This window comes from Rosa rugosa, chromosome 2 (genome assembly GCF_958449725.1).
Source record: "Rosa rugosa chromosome 2, drRosRugo1.1, whole genome shotgun sequence".
Lineage (NCBI taxonomy): Eukaryota > Viridiplantae > Streptophyta > Magnoliopsida > Rosales > Rosaceae > Rosa > Rosa rugosa.
In genome coordinates this window covers 69011140-69032813 of record NC_084821.1, presented here as the reverse complement: position 1 = coordinate 69032813, position 21674 = coordinate 69011140, and the positions used below count along the sequence as shown (strand labels likewise).

The 21674-nt window shown below is 38.3% G+C and overlaps 1 protein-coding gene and 1 long non-coding RNA gene across 3 annotated transcripts; both read left to right on the top strand.

The window, feature by feature from the left end:
• Positions 1–12994: 12994 nt before the first annotated feature.
• Positions 12995–14899, top strand: LOC133733828 (dihydroorotate dehydrogenase (quinone), mitochondrial-like). 2 transcript variants are annotated; one of them, XR_009857929.1, is made up of 6 exons: positions 12995–13163; positions 13262–13342; positions 13416–13523; positions 13606–13635; positions 14132–14276; positions 14862–14899. XR_009857929.1 is itself a non-coding variant. In XM_062161469.1 (5 exons), exons 2-5 carry the CDS (start codon positions 13301–13303, stop codon positions 14177–14179), a joined length of 228 nt encoding a protein of 75 aa, XP_062017453.1. In that variant the 5' UTR covers positions 12995–13163; positions 13262–13300; the 3' UTR covers positions 14180–14416. The 2 variants fall into 2 exon arrangements, 1 of the variants encoding a protein (XP_062017453.1); XM_062161469.1 differs by lacking the exon at positions 14862–14899 and having other exon boundaries at positions 14132–14416.
• A 181-nt stretch (positions 14900–15080) lies between these two features.
• LOC133733829 (uncharacterized) lies at positions 15081–15622 on the top strand. Its single transcript, XR_009857930.1, has 2 exons — positions 15081–15256; positions 15458–15622. It is a non-coding gene; the product is annotated as an uncharacterized LOC133733829 (long non-coding RNA).
• Positions 15623–21674: the final 6052 nt, after the last annotated feature.

The following is a 21674-nucleotide window of genomic DNA, read 5'->3' as shown; positions in this document are numbered from 1 at the left end:
GATCTATAGACAGTACACATGTCTAAAATTATGTCTGATTGTGTTAAATAGATTCGGATTTAAGCAGTGGGATTATGATATTAGAATTTGGTTGATGCTTGTTAATTCACTAATATATCTTGGTGTGATACATGGGATGCATATAGTAGGGGTTTGGCTTCAGCTCCCTGCGGCATCTGCAAGTATTTTTTTTTATTAACCTTCTCCGTCTTCTCTGGCATCGTTGATGTTCTCTAAAGGCTAAATCCGCATATTTATGAGTAGAATATTGCGGATGTGTATTATGTTATGGAATGAATTACATGAGGTCATGAAAATCGACGAGTACGATTGTAGCAATTTTTACAGAAATTAAGGCCCTTTACAAAACATAATGATAACCATGACTCGAGTCCGGCCGTGACTCTTACTCTCTCATCAGTTTGGACGGTGAGGCTTGAATTGAACAATGTTGTGTGGAAATCGGTTCATGACTAATGAGTCTGACTAAATTAGTAAAACCCACATGAATTTCTTTTTAGATGGGAAAACCCACATGAATTTCAGTCCAAATTAATGTTCACTCTTTGATTTTGGAAGTTACATGAAGACAATCGAGATTCATGATCGAAATACCAGATCAAAACGAAGATAAACCAAATACAATTCACTAATCTGTGAACTACAAAATTTTGTACAACCTTTGATGCACAAAACAAAAGCTCAAGCTTTCCAACCACCTCATCTAAATCTCTCTCACAAAAAAAAAAAAAAAAAAAAAATAAAATAAAATAAAATAAAAAAGAGAGAAATCCAACACAGACCAATCAGCTAAGATAAATGATGAGCATCAGCACCACCACGATGGTGAGAGAACATAGAAGAAACAGAGTGAAGCAGAATCCCCACTATGGCCATCTTCACCTGACCCCTCTTTGGGATCAGACGAGCAGTAATCCTCTGACTCAAGTTCCCACCGTTGATCATAGCACTCCTTGCACCTTCCATCTAGTTTTTGCTTCTGGGTTTGCTTTAAAATCACTGAAACTGAGAAAGATATAAGAAGATCGAGAAGCTTGAAACTTTGAAGCTAGCTGTGGTTTGAGTTTGTGGGTTTTCCTTGCTTTATATAGCGCTCAAAGACCCTGTAGGCCACCTCATCAGTTTGTTTCATTTTTTAACGCTAACGTTGCTCGTAGAATTTGACTGCAGTTTTTGTTTGATAAAGACAATCTTGACTTTCCCGAGTTGGTCACGTTCAATGTGAACCCTGGGTTTCTTGTCGGGTTTCCATATATAAAAAGCCAAACTTTCACCTTGTATTCACAACCGGAAAAGCTTATCTTCACGGCGACTTGACCTTGAAAAGTCACTCCCAACAAGAACCGCAACAAATTAATTTGAATCATTGAAAATTCTTAGTGGGATTAGTATAAAAAATTAAGCACGTGGTTCTGAAATAAAATCACAAAGATTAGTCTATTTTACTCATTGACTGAGCACTGGCTCATCTTTTTCCGAAGAGCCAAAGCATCCGGGCCCTTGTCCACATGGACCAGAATATTAGGGGACCCAGTCCAGACTCCAGACTACCAAACCTTCTTTATTATCACAAAAGTTTATTTGAATTGTATAATTAGTGAATAGTGATGACCATATGTTATAATTTGAAAGGTACATAAAACCATAGAACCATCATTCATTGAATTTAAATTGTACTGAAAAGGACTACTAAGGTTCATGTATGTACTTCTTCTCAAGATCTGCAGACAGTACACATGTTGAAAATTATGTCTGATTGTATTAAATAGATTCGGATCTAAGCAGTGGGATTATGATATTAGAATTTGGTTGATGATTGTTCTTCATATAATAATTCACTAATATATCTTGGCGAGATATATCATATATGGAATGCATATAGTAGGGTTTGGCTTCAACCCCCCTAGGGGTGCAAATGAGTCGAGTCAGAGCGAATACCAAGGTGATCATGTTCAACTCATTTACTTTTTATCGAGCTCGAGCCGGGCTAAAGCTTGAATTTTTTTTTCCATGCTCAAGCTCAGCTCGGCTCGGCTCAATTTATTGGACGAGCTCAAGCTTAAATAGGATCGGCTTGGCTCATTTGACTTTAAATTATAAAGATAAAAAATGAAGAAAGAAAATTTAAAATAATAATCTAAATTTGATTATTATAATATATACTTTACTTAAATTCTCAGATTCTCTTCCAATTGAAAATGAATGTAACAAAATGAATTAAAGTTTTGAGATTAAAAAATTTATATTTTTATGGGCTATTTCCCGTATACCCAGAAATCTCATGTATTGTGCCTGAATGCACAAAGACTTTTGTATTCTGCTGTTCTCCTAGGAAAAGACTAAAAAGGGATAGTCCTGTGTTTGACCTATAGGTTTCTGGATCTAACTATCTTCCTTTGGAAACTTCGTTTCTATCTTCTGAGAAAAACAAAACTAGTCTTCAACATGCCCACGTTTTTCACCTAACGGCTCCTTGCCTAGCGGTCACTTTAACAGGCGGAATCACTGCTAATTGCCTTCTCCTAAGGTTTAAAACTGATTTCTTTTGGTAAATAGAAAATCTAAAACTTCAGGTTTCGACAGGATGTATGTATGAAACACATAGATTTAACAGGATGCATATATTAAACAGAGAGATAATTTTGATAATTTGACAAAACAGATGGCCATCTGATTTCATTTATTCAAACATAAATACATGCTAAACATCCAGAGCCTCATTCTCAGGTAAATGCTGTTTAGCTATCCATAAGAATGAGTGGATACTTACTTGAAATGGAAGCACACTACTTCACACTAGGAAGAAAAAGCCACACTACTACTATGGCTTTCTTACTTCTTGAGAGAAGACTCTTCTGCTCAATTTTCTGATGCCTTACAAATGAAGCTAAAGCTCTTTATATAGAGAGCGGATCTCAACTAGAATTCAAAACATAAAAATATACAGCACAACTCCGTGACTTTCTGCTTTCCTGAGTGCTCCTGATGATGGAGGTCGGACGGGGAAAAGCAGAAATTATTTAGGTGAAATGTTTTTCACCTGTCTTTTGAGAAAGCAAAAGTAGCTTTTGAAAGTCTAAAAGTCTACAGTTGCAATTTTTTGGTGTTTTTTCTTCACCTGTTGTTTCACATGTTCTCATCAGTTTTTGAATTATGGTCAAGGACAAAAGAGTCGTTGTCAGCTTGAGCCATTCTAGCAGTTGTAGCATTATCTTCGACATCTGTATCAACATACATCTTGTAGTGGTTGTCATTTTCAAGTCTTTCGACCCACTTTAAGCATGCCAGTGTCGAGTCTATCTCCTTTCTTGTGAGAGATAAAAATAGGTCACTGCTGACTACGTCAGGATGATCATAGGCAGTAACAATGATTTTTTCTCCTGCTGCCAGGAAAGTATTGTTTGTATCTTCAAAGATGATCTTTTTGATATATTCTAGAGACATGGTCTTCATCTATGGGATGCTTGAATTTGGCTGGCCATTGTATCCAACACAGGCAAGCTGAAGATATTTTCTTTGAATAATTCTCACATAATGATATGGAGAAATATACTCAACTTCACCATTTGCCTTCTGTATCCATTCTGGTGGAGTGGATCTGAACTTCAGTCTCAGCATACAGTCATTTTTTCTGACATTTTTGACTGTGTTGACAATGATGGGGGGTAGTCCCTTGTGATCATCATTCATTTTGCTCCAAAGATTATGAACAAAACCATTTTCAACAAGCCAAAGCTTGTGTTCTTGAGGATGTTCACTCTGAACATTGACTAGGTATCTTCCAACAGAAGGTCCAGCAACAATGAATACAGTTGGAGGAATACAGGCTTCAGAATTATGACCTCCTATCAGATTATGGAATTCTAACCAATCTGATTCTTTTAGTGCTATGTGATACGCTAAAAGCAAGCGCGCAATTTAACCCTACAAAATGTAGTTGTTAATATAGAATAAGTAGGGATCGTTCTAGCCGGAGATTGAGGGTACACCTGTAATTGCAAAAACAAATAAAGAATTAATAAAAAGTAAAAATTATTATGTACAAAAATAAAACAAAGAATAGAAATATATACAAGTTAATGTAAAAAGGGGGGATTAGGATTTTTAAAATCAAAAATTAAAATAAATAAAATAAAGAAAATGTAAAAACACATATACAAGGGTCCACGCAAGGAACAAATATCAAAACCACAATCATATGAATGAAATCCAATTACAATTCCTATAGTTGATTATCTATATCATGAGAAATAAGTTGACCATGTGAAACATTCGAAGCAAATGATTTCTCATATTTTACTTTCATTGAATATTTAATCTAAGTGAAAGCACCTAAATTAAACCTATTGAACATGCAATCATAGTCTCGAAAGCTAGCTAATCAAGAACACATTCAATGCATGAAGATTAAAGAAAGGATGTCAACTAAAGTGCACAACCTAGTATGAAAAAGTTCATCTATTTGCAATCTCCTTAATTGATCTCGACTTTTGTCCAAAGCCTTTACTACTTAAATCTAGCTCCAATTACATGCATATATCCTAAGTTGGCCACCAAAGAACACATATATATATAATTTTTCTATAATCCAAAATCAATTAAGCAATCTCACATAAGCAACATAAAAATCAACATAAAGAAATCGCAATTTTTATTCAAACATAAGAATGGGCTTAAACTTTGCCCTAAACGTTTATGTTAACTACAATTCATAGTTCTACAAGGAAAAAGATAGAATTACACCGTGAAGGGAGTGGATGATGAAGAGCTTGAGACGTTGATGTTGAATCTTGAAAGCAAGACTTCACTATCACGGCACAAGGTGGATGATGACGGCTAGGAGGCTTCATGGCTTCTTCTTCTCTTCTTCTCTTTGCTTGAAAATGCAGAAACTTGAAACTAGAGAGTGGAAAGGAAATGAAACTAAGAATTAGAGAAAAATGGAAAGGAAATGGAGAGACAAAGAAGATGAAATGGATGAAGGAATGTGTTTTTCTTCTTTGTTGTAGCCTCTTTATATAGGCTACCAAGCAACACTATTTGGCCTTAAAAAAATCATGATGGGTTAGGTTTGAGCACTTAAACACTAATGGAATGTTAGGTTTGAATACTTAAACACTTAATGAAATTTGTTAGGTTTGAGTCACTTTATGCTCATTTTTCCTTCAATTAATTCTCCACTAAGACTTCAGATTTTGCCCGTGACTTCTTCATATGAAATGATCCACCATGAGTGTAAATCATGTTGTCAAATTTCAGAATTTATTTCCATGGCATTGGGCCGGAATCGCTGCTGGACTCCTTACAGGTCCAATTTTCCAGTTTTGCTTCTGCAGAAAATTGGGCTGACTGTTTGAAGGCCTTCCACTTCTATCTGGCTCTTGCACTCTTCATAAGAAATGTTTCTTAGGATGTCTAGAATGGATCTGGAAGGTTTCAGCTCATTTGGAGTTCATTCAGGTGGTCGCTCCTTCTTCATTGCTTGGCTTGATTTCTCCCAGCCGGAGTAGGAAAATGTGTAAAGTTGACATTTTTAGTGCATTTCCATTTTTCTTCATCATTTCTAGGTAATTATGGACCTAACACTTATTTCATCATCATCTACTCCAATGTACCTAAAAATAGAAATTGAGTTAAAAAACGATTCGTTATGGAATTAACTAAGCAAAATGTGAGGAATTAACTATCAAAATACCACATTAAAATGCTTATCACTATGATAGGAACTCTAGCACTTCCTGGATCTTCAAGGAAGTGAATTTTTTTATTTCGAACAGCACTCTGCTGCATATGAACTTCTTCAAACTGTGGTCTAGCATTTTCATAGAGTTCTTCAGCAAGTGCAAAGAGAGCTAGGAACATCAGACCACTGCTTCTTTCTTGAAAGGCGAATAAAAGATTATCCAGGATTGCCTTTTGGTGGTAAGCTAGCCTCTTGCCAGTTCTGAACACAGGAGCATCAAATGTTTGGAGTTCATAATTAAAAACATTTATTACTACATTTGGAGTAGGTTTGCTTTTTGACAAAGCAACAACCTTCAACGGTCTTGATGAGCCTTTACCTTCTACCGTTTGAGACGGGCTAGCCAATCCTTTACCCTGGGATTGATCAGTTGTGGCTAGTCCTTTTGGACTTAGCAAGAATCTTTTGAGGATTTTTTCTTTAGGCTCCTCAGCAGGTTCATGTTCTTTCCCAGTTCTTCTGTTTCTGGGGTTGCGTCCTTCGTCATTATCTCTTCGGTTGAACATTGCCAGTTCTCTGGTTAAGGCGTCTGGAAGATAATTCTTGTTTCCTGCAATTAATTCAACATTATAATCATATTGGTTAAGAAATAATTGCCAGTTTGCTAATCTTCCTCTGTCAGCAGCTTTATCAAGTTTAAAATTTTTAAAATTCTTTACTCTAGCACAATCGGTGCGGACAGTAAAGGGTTTTCCAAGAAAAGCTGGAGAATTTAAAATAGTTTTCTTGACAGCCAAAATTTCTTTTTCCCCTGTGGGATAATTTAGTTCTGTAGGGCTGAACTTGCCACTACAAAATTTACAGATCTTTTCAATGTTAGTTCCAGGTGTTTTTGCCAGAACAACACTGAACCAGTAATTATCACTTGCATCTATTTGAAGGATAATTTCATCATTTTCCTCTGGTTGTTGAAGAGGAGGGAGATTTTTGCAGAGATTTTTTATCTGCTTCATCGTTTTTTCATCATCTTCTGTGAAGTTCCATTTTCTTTTCGAACTTGTCTTAGGAGATAACATTGCTGTTAATCCTGAGATTTTGGGAATGAAATCTCTCTCATAGTTTATAACGCCTAAAAATCTCTCTAGACTCTTAGCATCAGGAATTCTATGTGGGAATTTCCAGATTTTTTCAAGGATGTGAGGTTGGAGTTTTATTACTCCATTCTTGATGTTTATTCCTAGGAAATCGACTTCATCGAGGATAAAGAAGATTTTCTTTTCTCCTAGGATGATTCCATGCTGAACTATCAGCTTTACAACCTCATGGAGATGTTTCATATGTTCTTCTCTGGTTTTGGAGAAGACAAGGATGTCATCAATGTAGACAACGCAGAATTCAGCCACATGTCTGAAGATGTTGTCCATCTTTCTCTGGAAAATTGAAGGGGCTTGTTTTAGACCAAAAGACATTACCAACCATTCGTAATGGCCTTGTGGTGTTCCAAATGCAGTGAGAGGAACACTCTCAGGATGCATCTTGACTTGCCAAAAACCCGACTTTGCATCGAATTTTGAAAAAACTTTAGCTCCTCTGAGCTGGTTTATCAGTACCCTTACTTGAGCAATCTGATAATCGTCTTTGACAGTCTTTTTGTTGACGTCTCTGTAGTCAATCACCATTCTAGTTTTTCCTCTGAGGTTTTCTGCATGATTTCTCACGTAGAAGGCTGGAGCATGATGACGGCTAGTGGAAGGTTGAATTAATCTCTTGTTCAGGAGATCTTCAATATCTTTTCTGAATTCTTTCTGATCTTTCTCTTTGTACTGAGGAATAGCTTTGACATGACAAATGGTATTCATATCATGTAATCGTAATTCACAGACCACTGGGTCTTTTTCCCAAAAATTTTGGGGATCTACGTCGATGTTCTGTTCGAGTAGTTTCTTGATTTTATCAAGAGTAGGAATTTTCTAAGACTCAAGCTTGTTCCAAAAATGCTTGATGTTATGCTCATGGATGAAACTAGTTTCTTCTACTTCAGAAGATTCTTCAACAAGTAATTCCTCTTGTTGTTTGATTTGGAGGATGGGTTCGAATTTGGGTTTGTAGTAGTTAAGATCACCACTATTCTGTTGCAATCTCTGATATTGGGTAGTAAAGTGTGGTCCTACTACACTTTTGGCTTGAGTAAGCCTATCTGCCCAGAACACCCGTTCTTCTTTTCTGAAGCCTATCGCTTCTTCATCCTGGATGAATCTTTGTTGGAGAATAAAATCATTTCCCAACAAGAAATCAGATCCTTGGCCTTCAGACTGCCAAACATTGTGGATGATAAAAACATGGTGATATGAACATTTTTTGCTACTTTATTAATTGTGAGATGGCTTCCATCAAACGTAACTCCACTAGCTATTCTTTTCTTATCTTCTTTCCAGAGTTCTTCTGGAATTGCAAATCTCTTTGCAACAGTCAATCTTAATCCATTATCTACAAAGGCATGTAGATGATATTTTTTATGGTCAGGGAATTTTAATCCAATCTCTATGTAGTTGCTATAGCGACTAGTAGAGACGATTTTTGCTTGTTGAAGCTCTTTTTCTTGAGCTTGTTCTTGTGGAATGAATGGTTTGCATTCTTCTGGAACATTTTCTGGTATTTCAACCAGTTCTATTGTTTCATCAATTTTTTCTTCATTGATGATTTCTTCCTTTTTTGAGGAAGAAGGCTCCATGATTTCTTGGAACAGAGTTTTTTCTATTTTTTTCTCTTTTTGATCAGAGAAATATTCTTCATATTCTTGTTCTACCAATTGGCTGACAAGGCCATTCTTGATTTTTCTTCTTGCTTCAGCTATGAAGCATTCTTTGTGATAAGTCTTTTTTGACTCTTCACAATACATAGGAAGTCCATTCCTTTCGTGACATAGGCAGTAGTCACAAACGAATATACCAGGGTTCACCTGATAGGAAGACATTATTGATTCTGTCTTACTTTCTTCCCAATTTTTGATTTTTAGAACATTCATCTGTCTAGATTCTAAGTATTCTATTTCAGAATCTGTTTCAGAGTCAGATGATTTTTCATTGTCAGACCAGGCAGAGTAAACTGACCTGTCATATTCTTCATCATCAGAATAGGCTATTTCGTAGCCTTTCATGTGTGATGTTTCTACTATAGGCTCATATTCTTCAAATAGAGCTTTAGTAGTTCTTTTACCCTTTTCCGGGCATTCATTGGCATAGTGCCCTTCAGCTTTGCATAACCAACATCTGCAGGCTTTCTTTCCTTGTTGTGTATTCTGATGGTTTGGTCGATGATTCTTCTTTTTCTTGAAGAAATTCTTTTTAGGATCTTCATCCTGTTGTTTTTTTAAGTTGGAACTTGTAGGGGGCACTTTGATCGGAGTTGTACGGCAGTGGATATTCATGGGTAAGGACCCAAAACTTTGCCCCTTTGTCTGAGTTAGCGAAGACTAGGCCCAGCAAACTTCGAAGGACCTGAGAATCCTAGGACAGTTGCTGTTGTGTTCTTCCCGGCAGTTCCTTGTATATGCACGGCAGTGAATTGATCATTTCAAAAGAGGCTTGGCAAGATGCGTGTGGTGTGGGAGCTAGAAAAGCATGAGTTTGAGAAGAAGAGGTTCCAGCAGTGTTGTATATTGGTTGAGGTTTGTGAGATAAGGGGGTTTGGATAGAAGGTGAGTTTGAAAGGGTGGAAAACTATGGATGGATGTTGGAGAGAGGAAGCATGAGAGAATAAGAGTGCTAGAGAGCTTGCTAGCACACTCCATTCTGCCCCCCTGCTTGGTTAGTAACATAGCTATTTATATGCAATTTCAGCAGCTAAAGGAATCTCGGTGGAAGGTCTCTACTCCATTCTGTCAGGTTTTGTCTAAAGAAGATTGTGGAATAGGTTTGGCATATTTTCTGCCGTGAAATCTGCTGCTGGGATTATGTGTTGCTGGGATTATGGGATTATGCTATGCGGCTAGGATCAAGAATCCTATGTTTAGCATTTACTATTTTGTTTGGTTCTAAAGGATTTGGGCTTGGGTTTTTGGGCTCTTTCTCTTCTTCACTTACTCGTATTAAGAGTTAGGCCGTTGGGCATGAATTTTGGTCCCAAGTCCAAAATTATCAACGAGCCTAAAACTAATAACGGGCCTCATGCAATTCCGTTACCTTCCATACCACACCCATTCTTGTAAGCCCCAAGTGCGTGAATGTGGCTTGGGTCCACGTGCGTGGCGTGATGTTTGCGGGTGTAATTTTCCTCGAAATATGAATTGGGCTTAAATCATGAATTGGGCTTGTTAGCTGGATTTTTGGGTGTCAACATTAGCCCCCTTGATTATGTAGGTCGTGCAAGCATGTTGCGGGCTACATAATCGAATCCGAAGACTCATTGCATGATATATTGGCTTGAAAGATATGTTGGCTTGCAAATCCTCCAAATATGAGCTACGACTTATTCAACTTGAAAAACAAATGCTAGTCATCATCGAACTCCTAGAAGGAAAGAGTTCAACCTCCAATCACCTTTCTTTTAGGAAAGTGGTCTTGGCCTGTGAAATCCATTAGGCTTTTCTCATCTTTTTGTTTCACAAGACGTCTTTCTCCTCAAAAGTCAGTTTTTTAATTTGGAGGGAAATGAGCTTGTCTTCCTTCACAGTCTTTTGATATGAGAAATCATGTTCACGACCTCCTTAGCCTCTTACAGAACAGATTGATTGCGTCAAGCATGTGGTAGAGTATCTTTAGGCTTCTTGATCAGATTTTGCGCCTGGAAGAAAGGAATGGAATGAAGATTGCTCTATAGGCTTGTTGGGTCGAACTTCCTTCTGCTGGGTATAGGCTTCTTATTCCTCTGCTATCTCTATCTTTCCCCCTTCTCTATTTTAGCGATGATAATAGCTGTGTTATAGCGTATTTTGGTTCTCGCGTTATCAATTTGCTACTGTGATTGCTTGTCGCTTCAGCGACATTGAATTGTTGCTGTGATTGATTTGCTGCGTTTTTCGTATTTTGGTTTTTGCATCAATTTGCTGTTGTGATTGTTTGTTGCTTCAGCGACATTGATTTGTTGCTGTGATTGATTTGCTGCGTTTCGCGTATTTTGGTTTTTGCATCAATTTGCTGCAATGACTGCTTGTTGCTTCAGCGACATTGATTTGCTGTTGTGATGTGAATTTGCTCAACAATGTCGGCAACTGATTGAATGAGAATAACTGTTGATACTGCATTTGAATTTCTTGTCATCAAGCCCTACCACTTAAATATACCATCTTGGGAACAAAACTGTGAACCGGTTAGCTAGAAATCCAGAAATTTTATGCTTCCTCTAACACTTTGCTGATTCACTTCACTCTTATGTATGGCTGAATTGCTTGACTTTGATTATAGGCATCACTTTGTATAGTATGCTTTGCCATGGCTAATATATTTTTTTAATGCCGTGATTGCAATAAAGCATGATGCAGCATGGTATTAATTGGCTTTATTTACCATGTAAATCATGTTTCTTAGCTTGGCTTGGCCATATTAATTCAATGGTTTTAGTTTTGCTTGGTTTCTTGCTTGGAGTGTGAACGGCATGTAGTAGCTTTGCTTGGGTGTGTGCTTTGGTAGCTTGAGCTTGTGGCCATCTTAAGTATTTTTAGAGGGAGTCAGCATTAAAAAGAATGAGCTTGGTTGCTTGGCATGGCCCTCATATGTTCTATGGTAGAAGCACGACCTTAAGAGAGGAGCATGGCATGGTTTGTGTATGCATGTCGGATGCTTGTATGCTTAAATTACTTTTGCTTGGCGTAAGCTTGTTTAAGTATTGGCGTGTTCCTCTTGGTCGTGGGTCTGCTTGGCTTAAGCATGATCTTAGCACGAGCATGTGCTTGGCATGATGTTCGGGTGGCATGAGCATAAGCTTGGTATTAGCATGGACTTGACATGATATATTGGTTCATAGAGTTAGGCTAATATGCCATGTATTAAGCATGAAATTTCTCGTGATTGCCACCTTATATAGGGTTTAGACATATTTGGGCTCAAATTTCATTGATTTCTTGTTTGCCTCTACACCTTATAGATCCATCTCAACAATGATTTTCTTCTAGAAAATCAGGTATGATTTTCTCTGTGATGCTTTGAGGGAGAAATTAATAACTTGGGTTCAAGATTTTGGGCTTTTAATGATATATACGGGACATTTAAATGGTAATACTTGATGTGAAGAACGGGCACTAAATTTGGTGATAGATTGGATATGTAGATGCTTGTATAGAGTAATGAAGACTCAGAGTATAACTTTGGTTACTGAATTTTGTATGGGTAGCAATATTTGGATTTGTATATGTAATGGCGTTGGAGCAAAAATCTATGACAGGTTGGAATTTGAATTAAGAGTAGGTATATGCCTGATGTTGAAATCATAACATGTGAAAGCTTGTATAATGCTTGCTGGATCACAAACCGAAGCAACATTCAAATCCATAGGCACGCCTTCGTCTCCCTCAAGCCCTTCAATTCCAGGCAGAAAATCCAAGTAGTCCAAGAACCTTACTTTGTGAAATGGGCATCATTAGTTCACTTTTCACTACTACAAAAACTGAATATGTGGACACCTCATTAAAAGATACAATGACGCAATTTAAAAAAAATGTCCTTATAAGTGATTAAGTACGTTTGAGAAACACGGGGCTTTGTTTTAAAGTCGGCAGTATTTCTAAAACCACGGGCGCTTCACTAAAAGTGAAAACTTTTCTCCTTTGCCTTCCCAACACAGCCTCAACGCGATAAACGTTAGTCTTTCTCCAGTACCCTAGTAAGATAGAACGCGCCTCACGCGCGGGAAAAAAACAGAGAGATTGAGAGCGCTCTCTCCCGGCCGATCGTTGGCGGCGCCCCTGCTGCTGTGTTTCGGTCCGGGGGGGGATGATTACGGAGGTTAGCGGCGTGGCTCTAGGGCGGCGGTCTGGCTCAGAGATGGGTATTGGCGGCTGCTGCTTGGATCGGGGCGGAGTTACCAGATCTGGGTCCGTTCTTCATGGGAGCTGGTTTGGTCTTCCCGGCGTGTTGCGATTTGCCGGCAGGGTTCGATTTGCTGGTTGTTGAGGGTGTCTCGGCTTTGGACGGTGGAGTGGCAGTGGCCGGATTCTAGATCTCTTGGAGGTGTCGAGCCCAGTGTGGCTCCGATTCTTCTCGGGTTTCGATCTGGGATGCCGGCCATCTTCTGGTGTGGTTGGCTTTGTCTTGTGTCGGTGCGGTGGCGTTGCGATACACAGCCTCAAGCCCTCAACGCAAACACAAAATCCCTTCTCCATAGCTGAAATCTCGTCTTCTCATCACCACCTAGAACCCATACCAGGTTCACATCAGTAGATCTTTCGCTATCACATCAGTAGATCATACCAGGTTCACATCCGAGCAGAAGCTTCATTGTTTTTCTCAAGTCTCTAATTTGAGAGGTACCCACTTTGTGCATCACAACAATTTCTTATATCAGCTAAAGGGACTTCTGATCTGGGGTGTTAATTTGACTGTTTATTTGCTTATCCCTTTGTAGGTGATTAATGTTTCATCACCCAACACCCCCGGGCTACGTATGCTTCAAGGAAGAAAGCAGTTAAAGGTCCTTGTGAAGAAGGTATGGAGCTCAACTATGTTCAATATCGTTGTTCACAAAACTAGTGCAAAATGTAACACTTTCTGTTATGAAGGTACAAGCTGCTCGTGATGAAATGCAATGGGGTGAAGAGGGCCCTCCTCCATTGCTCGTGAAAATCGCTCCAGATTTGTCTAAAGAAGATCTCGAAGATATTGCTGCAGTATGTATATATATGCTTGTAATTGATTACTTCTTTTGTCCTTAAGATGGTGCTCTCATGGTTTTCTTCTGTATGGATATAGGTGGCCCTTGCCCTTCGCTTGGACGGATTGGTATGTTTCCTTTTAAACAGAAACTTAATGAGTATCCTTGTTTGGCATATATGCTCTATCATGCCTATCAAAATGTGAATATTACTTGCTTTTTGCACTGTTAGGCTGCCAACTCTGTGAAGTAATAAAATTATAAAAGACTTCTTTACTGCTTAGATGTTGCTGTTGATGCGTGGTTTATTAAAATCAAAGTTTCTCTGCATAATAGATACTTTATGATTAACATCTCAAGAATTCGTTGTCTTTGATCACCCCCTTGAGATTTCTGAGAAATGGGGGAAAAAGGAAAAAGCTTTTTCTTTGGCATATGTTAAGAAGAATGGCCAATTACTCAACTTATGAGAAAGATGGAAAATTGGCTACATTATCCCATGCTGTGAAATGATGACTATAGGGTATTCTATATGTTACTGATGAGTTTATAATTTTAGTATGTGGGGTTTATTCTTGAAATTTTGTTTATTGCGAGTTAAAAATTTGTTTAATTTGTTTCTAGATTATATCAAACACAACTGTTTCAAGACCAGACAGAAGACTCTGTTAGTAGAAACCCAGTGGCTTCTGAAGCTGGTGGCTTGAGTGGGAAACCACTATTTGATACCTCTACCAGACTCTTAAAGGATATGTACCTGTTGACAAGGGTACGTTGGCTTTTCGTATAACTTGTTATTCATGATGTTTACACTGAGGTAGAGTGTACATAGAACTTGAGATTGCACTTTTTGGTTCATTTTGAATATATGAATCAGAGCTCGAAACTTTTTGACTTGTTATCTGTTATCAATCAGGGGAAGATTCCTTTAGTAGGGTGTGGGGGTATTAGTAGGTAAGATGCGGCAAGAATCAGAAGATTCAAAGTATAGCAACTAGGTGGGTCCTCACTGTCATTTATATTTTTATCATTTTGATTTGTTCTTACATCTGTATAGTTTGTTTTTTCCTCTTGTTTATTTGAGATGTCTTGTACGCACTCTACTCTTTGTGCACTTGGGTATCATATATTGTTAAGAAGAGGTAATCTCTTTGAACAAAAAAAAAACAGAAGAGGTAATTAATTTCAATGGTTTGGATGCAGAATCTAAATAAGACTGGGATTTATTTGTGTAGGATGATGATGGTTGCTAGAAATTTCTTGATGTAAGCAACTTCACTTTTTGTGGGATATGGTTTTTGTTTTCTATTTCCTTGTATATACTACCTTATTTTGTTATTTTTTTTATTTGCAGGTGGCAGGGTTGCTTCATTTCTTCTGAGCTAGGTTGCTGCATTGGCTTTGAGGTATATTCTGTATTGACCTTTTGAAACTTTTTGTTCCATTTTGGTGAAAATAGCTTGAATCAATGTGGTAGGCAACGTTCACTATGTTGACGAATGATATATTTATACATCTTTATGTTCGTGCTGAAGTTTGCATGGACTTGTGAACACAATAGGGGTAATCTAATTAAGATCATGTACCATATTTTCAGTTTCAATATTTTCTTATAATTCTCTGTTATTTGAGTGATAATGTAAGGATGCTGAGTTCATTTGTTAATTTTTGGGTATGTAAATTACAGGGAATGAAAGATCTAAAGCTTGATAGAAACATAAAGACACACGGCCCTTCTTCATTAATGAGGTAAATTTCATCTAGTTTTTTCTTGATTTATTGGCACTTGTACAAGTTTATGATTTCCAATATTGGTGGGTTTTTTTGCCTAAATTTCTGTGATAAAAGTTGGAACACTTGTATGTGTTGATATTACTTCTAAGTTTTAAATTCTAGGCAAACATGTGTTCGATGTTACTATTATTTACTACTCTTTTATTGGTTTTGCAGTTAAAGTAGAAGACATTCATGGACCCTCATGATGAATATGATCTGATGGAACTTGTATAGTTGTTATTAGATTGGATTGTAATTTCTAGTTTAGTAAACTTATGAAAATGAATGTGCTCATATTTTAGCTATTAATTTATAATGGTTCGTAATCATTTATGTAAATATGTATATTTTATATTTTTTTTTTGTGTCATGGAAAACATACCAGGACGTTTTTTCCACATCCTTAAAGATTTGAGAGGACGTTTTTATGAGATACAAGGACGTTTTCATAGCGTCCTTATAGATATCAGATGATGTTTTTATGAGTTACAAGGACGTCTTTCTAGTGTCCTTGAAAATATTAGAAGACGTTTTTTTATAGAAACAATGACGCTTTTACAGTGTCCTTGTAGACATTTAAGGACGTTTTTCGAATGTCTTAAAAGATGACTTACAATGACTCCTTGATAGATGACGTTTTTTTTAAGCGTCATCTAAAGTTTTTTAGGACGTTTTTCGAACGTCCTTAAATGCATTTTCTGTAGTAGTGTTTCTTTGTTGATCTGATTTGGGATTTTCGTCCATTTCAGTGGGTTTGGTTCACTAGTGCTTGTTCAGACTGCAGGACCAGAAGCTGGGACAAATTGGTGAAGCCCAGAAGGTGTTCGATCAAATGCCTAAGAGAGATGGTTTTGCGTGGACTACAATGGTTCCTTCTCATACTCGTGTAGCCGTGTAGGGAATATGATTTCGGCGAGGACATTGTTTGATGAGATGATAGAAAGGTGTACAACTACTTGGAATACTATGATCGATGGCTATGTGAGACTTGGTAATGTGGAGTCTGCATATTTGTTGTTTAATCAAATGCCCATTAGGGATTTGATCTCGTGGACAACGATAATCAATTGTTATTCTCAAAACAGGATATTTGGAGAAGCATTAGCAGTGTTTACTGATACAAGGTGGGTTGAGAGAATTCATGGCTGAGATTTTGAGGATGGGGAGACTATAGGATAAGAATTTGGTCCAAATGCGAAGGTGGTGTGGAGAAGGAAACCAGAAGAGAGAACAAAGTGTGAAGTTGCAGAGAGATAGGAGGATGAATACTGAAGTTCCAGATTTACCCCTCAAAATTTAACGCCGTTGACGACTTTACTGTTGCTAGGTACGGAAATTGGGTCGGGGCTAAAACTTCCGGTACCATTATGACATTTTTCAAAGTATAGGTATGAAAATTAATAGTCTGGAAAAGTTCAGACACTGTTTGGACGAATTTCCCGTGAAAATATAGTAAGAGGATTCCTCTTAATAGTTGCAATGCCTTTACACCATAAGTATTCCTGTGCTCTACCCTAAAAATAAACTACATAAAGTCACAAAGGACTGGTAAAAACAATCGATACAAGCAACAACGAATTGTAAGTATTTGAATTGGTTTAGGATTTAATGAAAAGTAGTTATATATGACAAAAAAAAAAAGCATATCATACACACAGTGTAATACTATATGTGATTGCTTAACCGTTATTGCGAATATATAGAGTTTGCGTATAGAAAATTGATTTGTAGCCATCAATTTAGTGAAAATCGTTAATTTGAAATATTATTATAACAAGTTTCTCTACACTTAAAAGTTTAAGTTCAAGAAAGTATTCACACATATTTTGATAAAAACACAGCTCAATAGGAGCTCTCTCTCTCTCTCAAGGAGAGGGCGGCTAGGTTTCCTTAGGTAAGCTTAGAGGCTCTCGTCCAGCGGCTCCCGTGCCGCGCTAGGCTATGGCCTTGTCGGTGAACGGTGAGTACGGCCGGGCGGGGACGTTTTGATGGCCGTTTCTCAGCCTGTGCTGCGACGGCGCGGCTTGGACCTTGACAAGATTGCAAGCCTGTGGTGAGCCTGCATCTTCTGATCGTTTGGAGGCTCTATCGGCGTTCTGTTCCCTTGATCGACAGCGGCGGCTAGCATGACAGCATGAGGTGGGGCTTCGACGGGCGCGTTTTGGATCGGAGTTTTCCGATCTAGTATGGGTGCTTCAGATCCTTGCGGGGAGGAGGTGTTTTCGGGGAGGTGGTGCTTCTTGTCGGTGTGCTGGCGACGATGGCGGGGTGGATGGTCATCTGACGTCTACTCGTGGCGGTGGCTAAGGTCTCTTAAACTTGGTGGAGGCATGGTGGCTGCTGCAGCTTGGAGTTTGGCTAGGGTTTGAGTGCTCTGGGATCTGGGCTTTGCTTTGGGCCCAATTTTATTATTTGTTTGTTTTTTGTGTAATAATGCGCCATCTTTTACTGGTTGGTGCAGTGGACCTTGGCCCTGTATACCTTGATTCTTTGGGTTGTTACAATGTGTCCAAGGATCAGTACTGATGTACACCAACAAGGTCTTAGGCGGATGTACTGGTTTTTTTGGTGTTGTAGCCTCTCATTGATCAAGGCGGAGTAGTCTAAGCTAGTAGTCATTTTTAATGTGCAGTCAGTGCACTACTTGAGCAACGATTGTAATGGGTGATCTTCGGATCTCCTAGCTTGACCTTGTACGGTCGTATGATCTTTTTGATCACAGGAATATATCTTCCTTTCCCCTAAAAAAAAAAAAGTTTAAGTTCAAGAGCACTAGGTCTAGAGTACAACATAGGACTAATTATTGTGCAAATATGATAAAGTAGTCATATCACGTTGCTTATACGGTCAAAAACTAAAAATAAAACTTCTTTGAAATGATAATTTTCTCCGCTTTCTTCCTAAACTCTAACCCTTTAGTACTGGTTGTCTGTTGCGGAACAAAAACCCTAACGGATAGATACTCATTGTAGACGTACAAAAACTCAAAAACCCTACCATTGATTTTGCTTCTGTAGAAGTGATCGATTATGCATGGCAGAGATCTGATCATGAGAGATCAATCACAGGTCGCCCTAGTTTTCACAACTAGTATCGATGATCTCGTTGTATTGGTTGTAATCCTTTATCGGCTTCCTCCCAATAATGTGTCGAAGTGTTGGTTGAGTCTCCTCTCCGATTTGCTGCTCGCTTTCAACGTCTGCAACTTGAGGAATGAGGATCACAACTCACAAGCCCATTACATGATACTCTAGCTGTGTGGAGACCCTTCTACGAATGCTTCATAACGTCCACCGACCCAGTTTTCAGCACAATTGACTCGTCTCTAAGATCCCATATATATTGGCTCACATTTCTATCAAAACTTTGTGGTGATGGAACATCAGAGGTAGTTAAAAACTTGAAAATATTCAAGACCTTTGGGGAAAATTTTATAATACATACCCGTATCTCACGCACACATTTATAAATGTGACAACAAATTTGTTGTCAGAGTAGTAATGTTGAGTCATATTTTGTGTAATCTTCGTTCTAATAATAGTAATTACACCACCTACAACCTTGTTACAAGTTTTTGAACAAATTTGTTGTCAATGTTGTAATTTTTGTGTAATTATATGTAAATAGTGTAAATGAATATGGTAATTTTGTTCTCAATGTTGTAATTTTAATTCAAATAATTATAATTTTTGTTTAAATAGATGTAAAATGAGTGTATCATAAACATCACAGTAAACTATGCTCGACCTTTGGACCCTTGAATTTGCAATTTTGCATCTGTCTACCAATTTGTGATGATGATCGAGCAATTAGCTAAGATAAATGATGAGCAGCAGTAGCACCACGATCGTGGCTAGTGTGAGAAAACATGGAAGAAACGGAGTGAAGCAGAATCACCACAATGGCCATCTTCACCTGACCCCTCTTTGGGATCAGACGGCCAGAAATCCTCTGAGACACAACATTCCTTGCACCAGCCTCCATCTAGTTTTGCTCTAAAATCCGAAAGGGTCACTAAAATTGAGAAAGATATAAGAAGAAAGGGGCCGTGACCACTTACCCATTTTCAGCTTAAAAATTGCTCACTTACTCCACTAAAAGTTTTTTAACCCCATTTACCCAATCTAAAATTCATTGACAGTTTTGTCCCTATTTTAATTAATAAATTACATCTCTTCTCAGACTCTCTCTCCGATCTATTTCTCTCCCCTGCCCCCTCACCGATTTCTCTCTCTCCATGTTTGCATCCCATTACCACTGGTACACCTCGGAGTTCGCCGACCCAACTCAAATCCTCCACGTATACGACACCGTTTTCCATGGCTTCTCTGCAACTCTCACCTCCGATCAAGTTGCCTCCCTCAGCCAACACCCTGCCATTCTCCACGTCTTTTAAGACCGCCGCCGCCAGCTTCACACCACTTGCTCGCTGCAGTTCCTGGGCCTGAGAAACTAGAAGGGCTGTGGTCGGAATCTGACTACGGCTCCGACATCATCGTCGGGGTTTTTGATACTGGAGTTTGGCTAGAGTGTCAGAGCTTTTCCGATAGGAATCTCGGTCCGGTTCTGAAGCGGTGGAGAGGGGTCTGTGAGACCGGAGTTAAATTTACAGCTCGGAATTGCAATAAGAACCTGATCGGAGCTCGGTTCTTCATTAAAGGTCATAAAGCCGCCGCCAATGCCGATGGTCCGATAACCGCAATCAACGGCTCAGTTGAATTGTGGCGTGTAGGGAATTGGCCAGGGCGATTTTAAAGTTTGGGGAGATTTATGTGAGTTCTCTTGCAATGTTTAGAGGTAGAGAACCCAGACCAAGCAGAATAGCCAAAAAAAAAAAAAAAAAAAATTCAATGTCATTGGATGTGTCTGTAACTCTCTCTCTCTCTCTCTCTCTCTCTCTCTCTCTCTCTCTCTCTCTCTCTCTCTCTCTCTCTTTCTCTCTAGAGGGGTAAGCAAATGTTGTATCTGGGCTTTGATTGCGGTGGTTTGTTTCTCCAAAAAATTGGCCGATTTCAATATGGGATGTTGCTAGAAGTTATTGTTTTGTTTATTATGATTTGATTGGGCAATAATAAGATCATTAGTGGGCAATAAAATGATTATTAGAAGATAATAATAAGATTTATTGGGGGACAGTAAAATATTTATTGGGCAATAATATATAAGATTATTTATTTGGATAAACCTATTAAAATTTTCAAAATTAAAAACATCTTCATTTTTCACTAATTATTAACTCCTAATAAATTTGTTATTTGGGGGCAATAATATGGTTACTGGGTATTATTAAAGGGCAATAAATTCAGACGCTGGAATCCAGTCACCGGTCGTCGAAGTCCGCGGTCGGCCACTGGTCACCGGAGTCCGACAAGGTCTCCGATGACTTATCTCTCTAAGTGACAAAGAATGAGAGCGCAAAAATGTCTCAAAAATAAATAAAAAGGAATAAAAAAAATAATTAATTGGGTAATAGGGAAATGATCTCTTAGAGTGGTTGGGTAAATGGACAATCTTTTAGGGCACGTTTACTTACTTGGAAGGAAATGGAATGATTACGGGGTAAAAACATTCATGCGTTTACTAACATAAATGAATCGGAATGATTCCGGGTAAAAGAAATCCTGCGTTTACTAACACATGAAGGAATCGGAATGGATGTAGGTCCCACCTCCTTATCAGGAATCGATTCCTGAATACTCAGGAATTCGATTACGAAGGGGGGAGATGAGTTTAGGAATCATTCCTTCGGAATCAATACCGATTCCTTTCTTCTCTCATTCCACTTGTCTCCGATTCATGATTATTTTCTATTCCAAGTAAGTAAACGTGCCATTAGAGTGTTTGGATAAATAGGTAATTTTTATCCTAAAATGGTGTAAATGATCATTATCCCAAAAAGAAAAGCCTGAAACTTTGAAGCTATGTTTGAATTTGTGATTCGGGGTCTTCTTCGTTGTGCGTTATATAGTGCTCAAAGACCCTGTAGACCACCTCATCAGTGTGCTTTCATTTTTAACGTTAACGTTGCTCAGAATTTGACTGCAATTTTTTTTTTTTTGACAAAGACAATATTGACTTTCCCGAGTTGGTCATGCTCCATGTGAACACTGGGTTTCTTGTCGTGAAAGCTTATCTTCACGGCGACTCACTCCCAACAAGAACCGCAACAACTTTGAATCATGAAAGTTGCTGGCGGGATTAGTACAAAAAATAAGCACGTGGTCAATTGGTTCTGATTTCAAAAAGATTAGTCTGGTATATCCAGAATCCAGAGGCAGCTTTTTGTTTGTAGCTCATCTTTTTCCGAACAGCCAAAGCTAGTTCTGGATCTGAGCACTTGTCCACATGGACCAGAATATTAAGGGACCCATTCCATACTACCAAACGTTTT

Bases quoted from the DNA above. Each gene is read 5' to 3' on its own strand.
- LOC133733828 (XM_062161469.1), top strand. From the start codon at position 13,301: ATGCTTCAAGGAAGAAAGCAGTTAAAGGTCCTTGTGAAGAAG. The intron at 13,524-13,605 runs GTATGTATATAT...GTATGGATATAG, and splicing joins ATCTCGAAGATATTGCTGCA to GTGGCCCTTGCCCTTCGCTT. The intron at 13,636-14,131 runs GTATGTTTCCTT...ATTTGTTTCTAG, and splicing joins CCCTTCGCTTGGACGGATTG to ATTATATCAAACACAACTGT.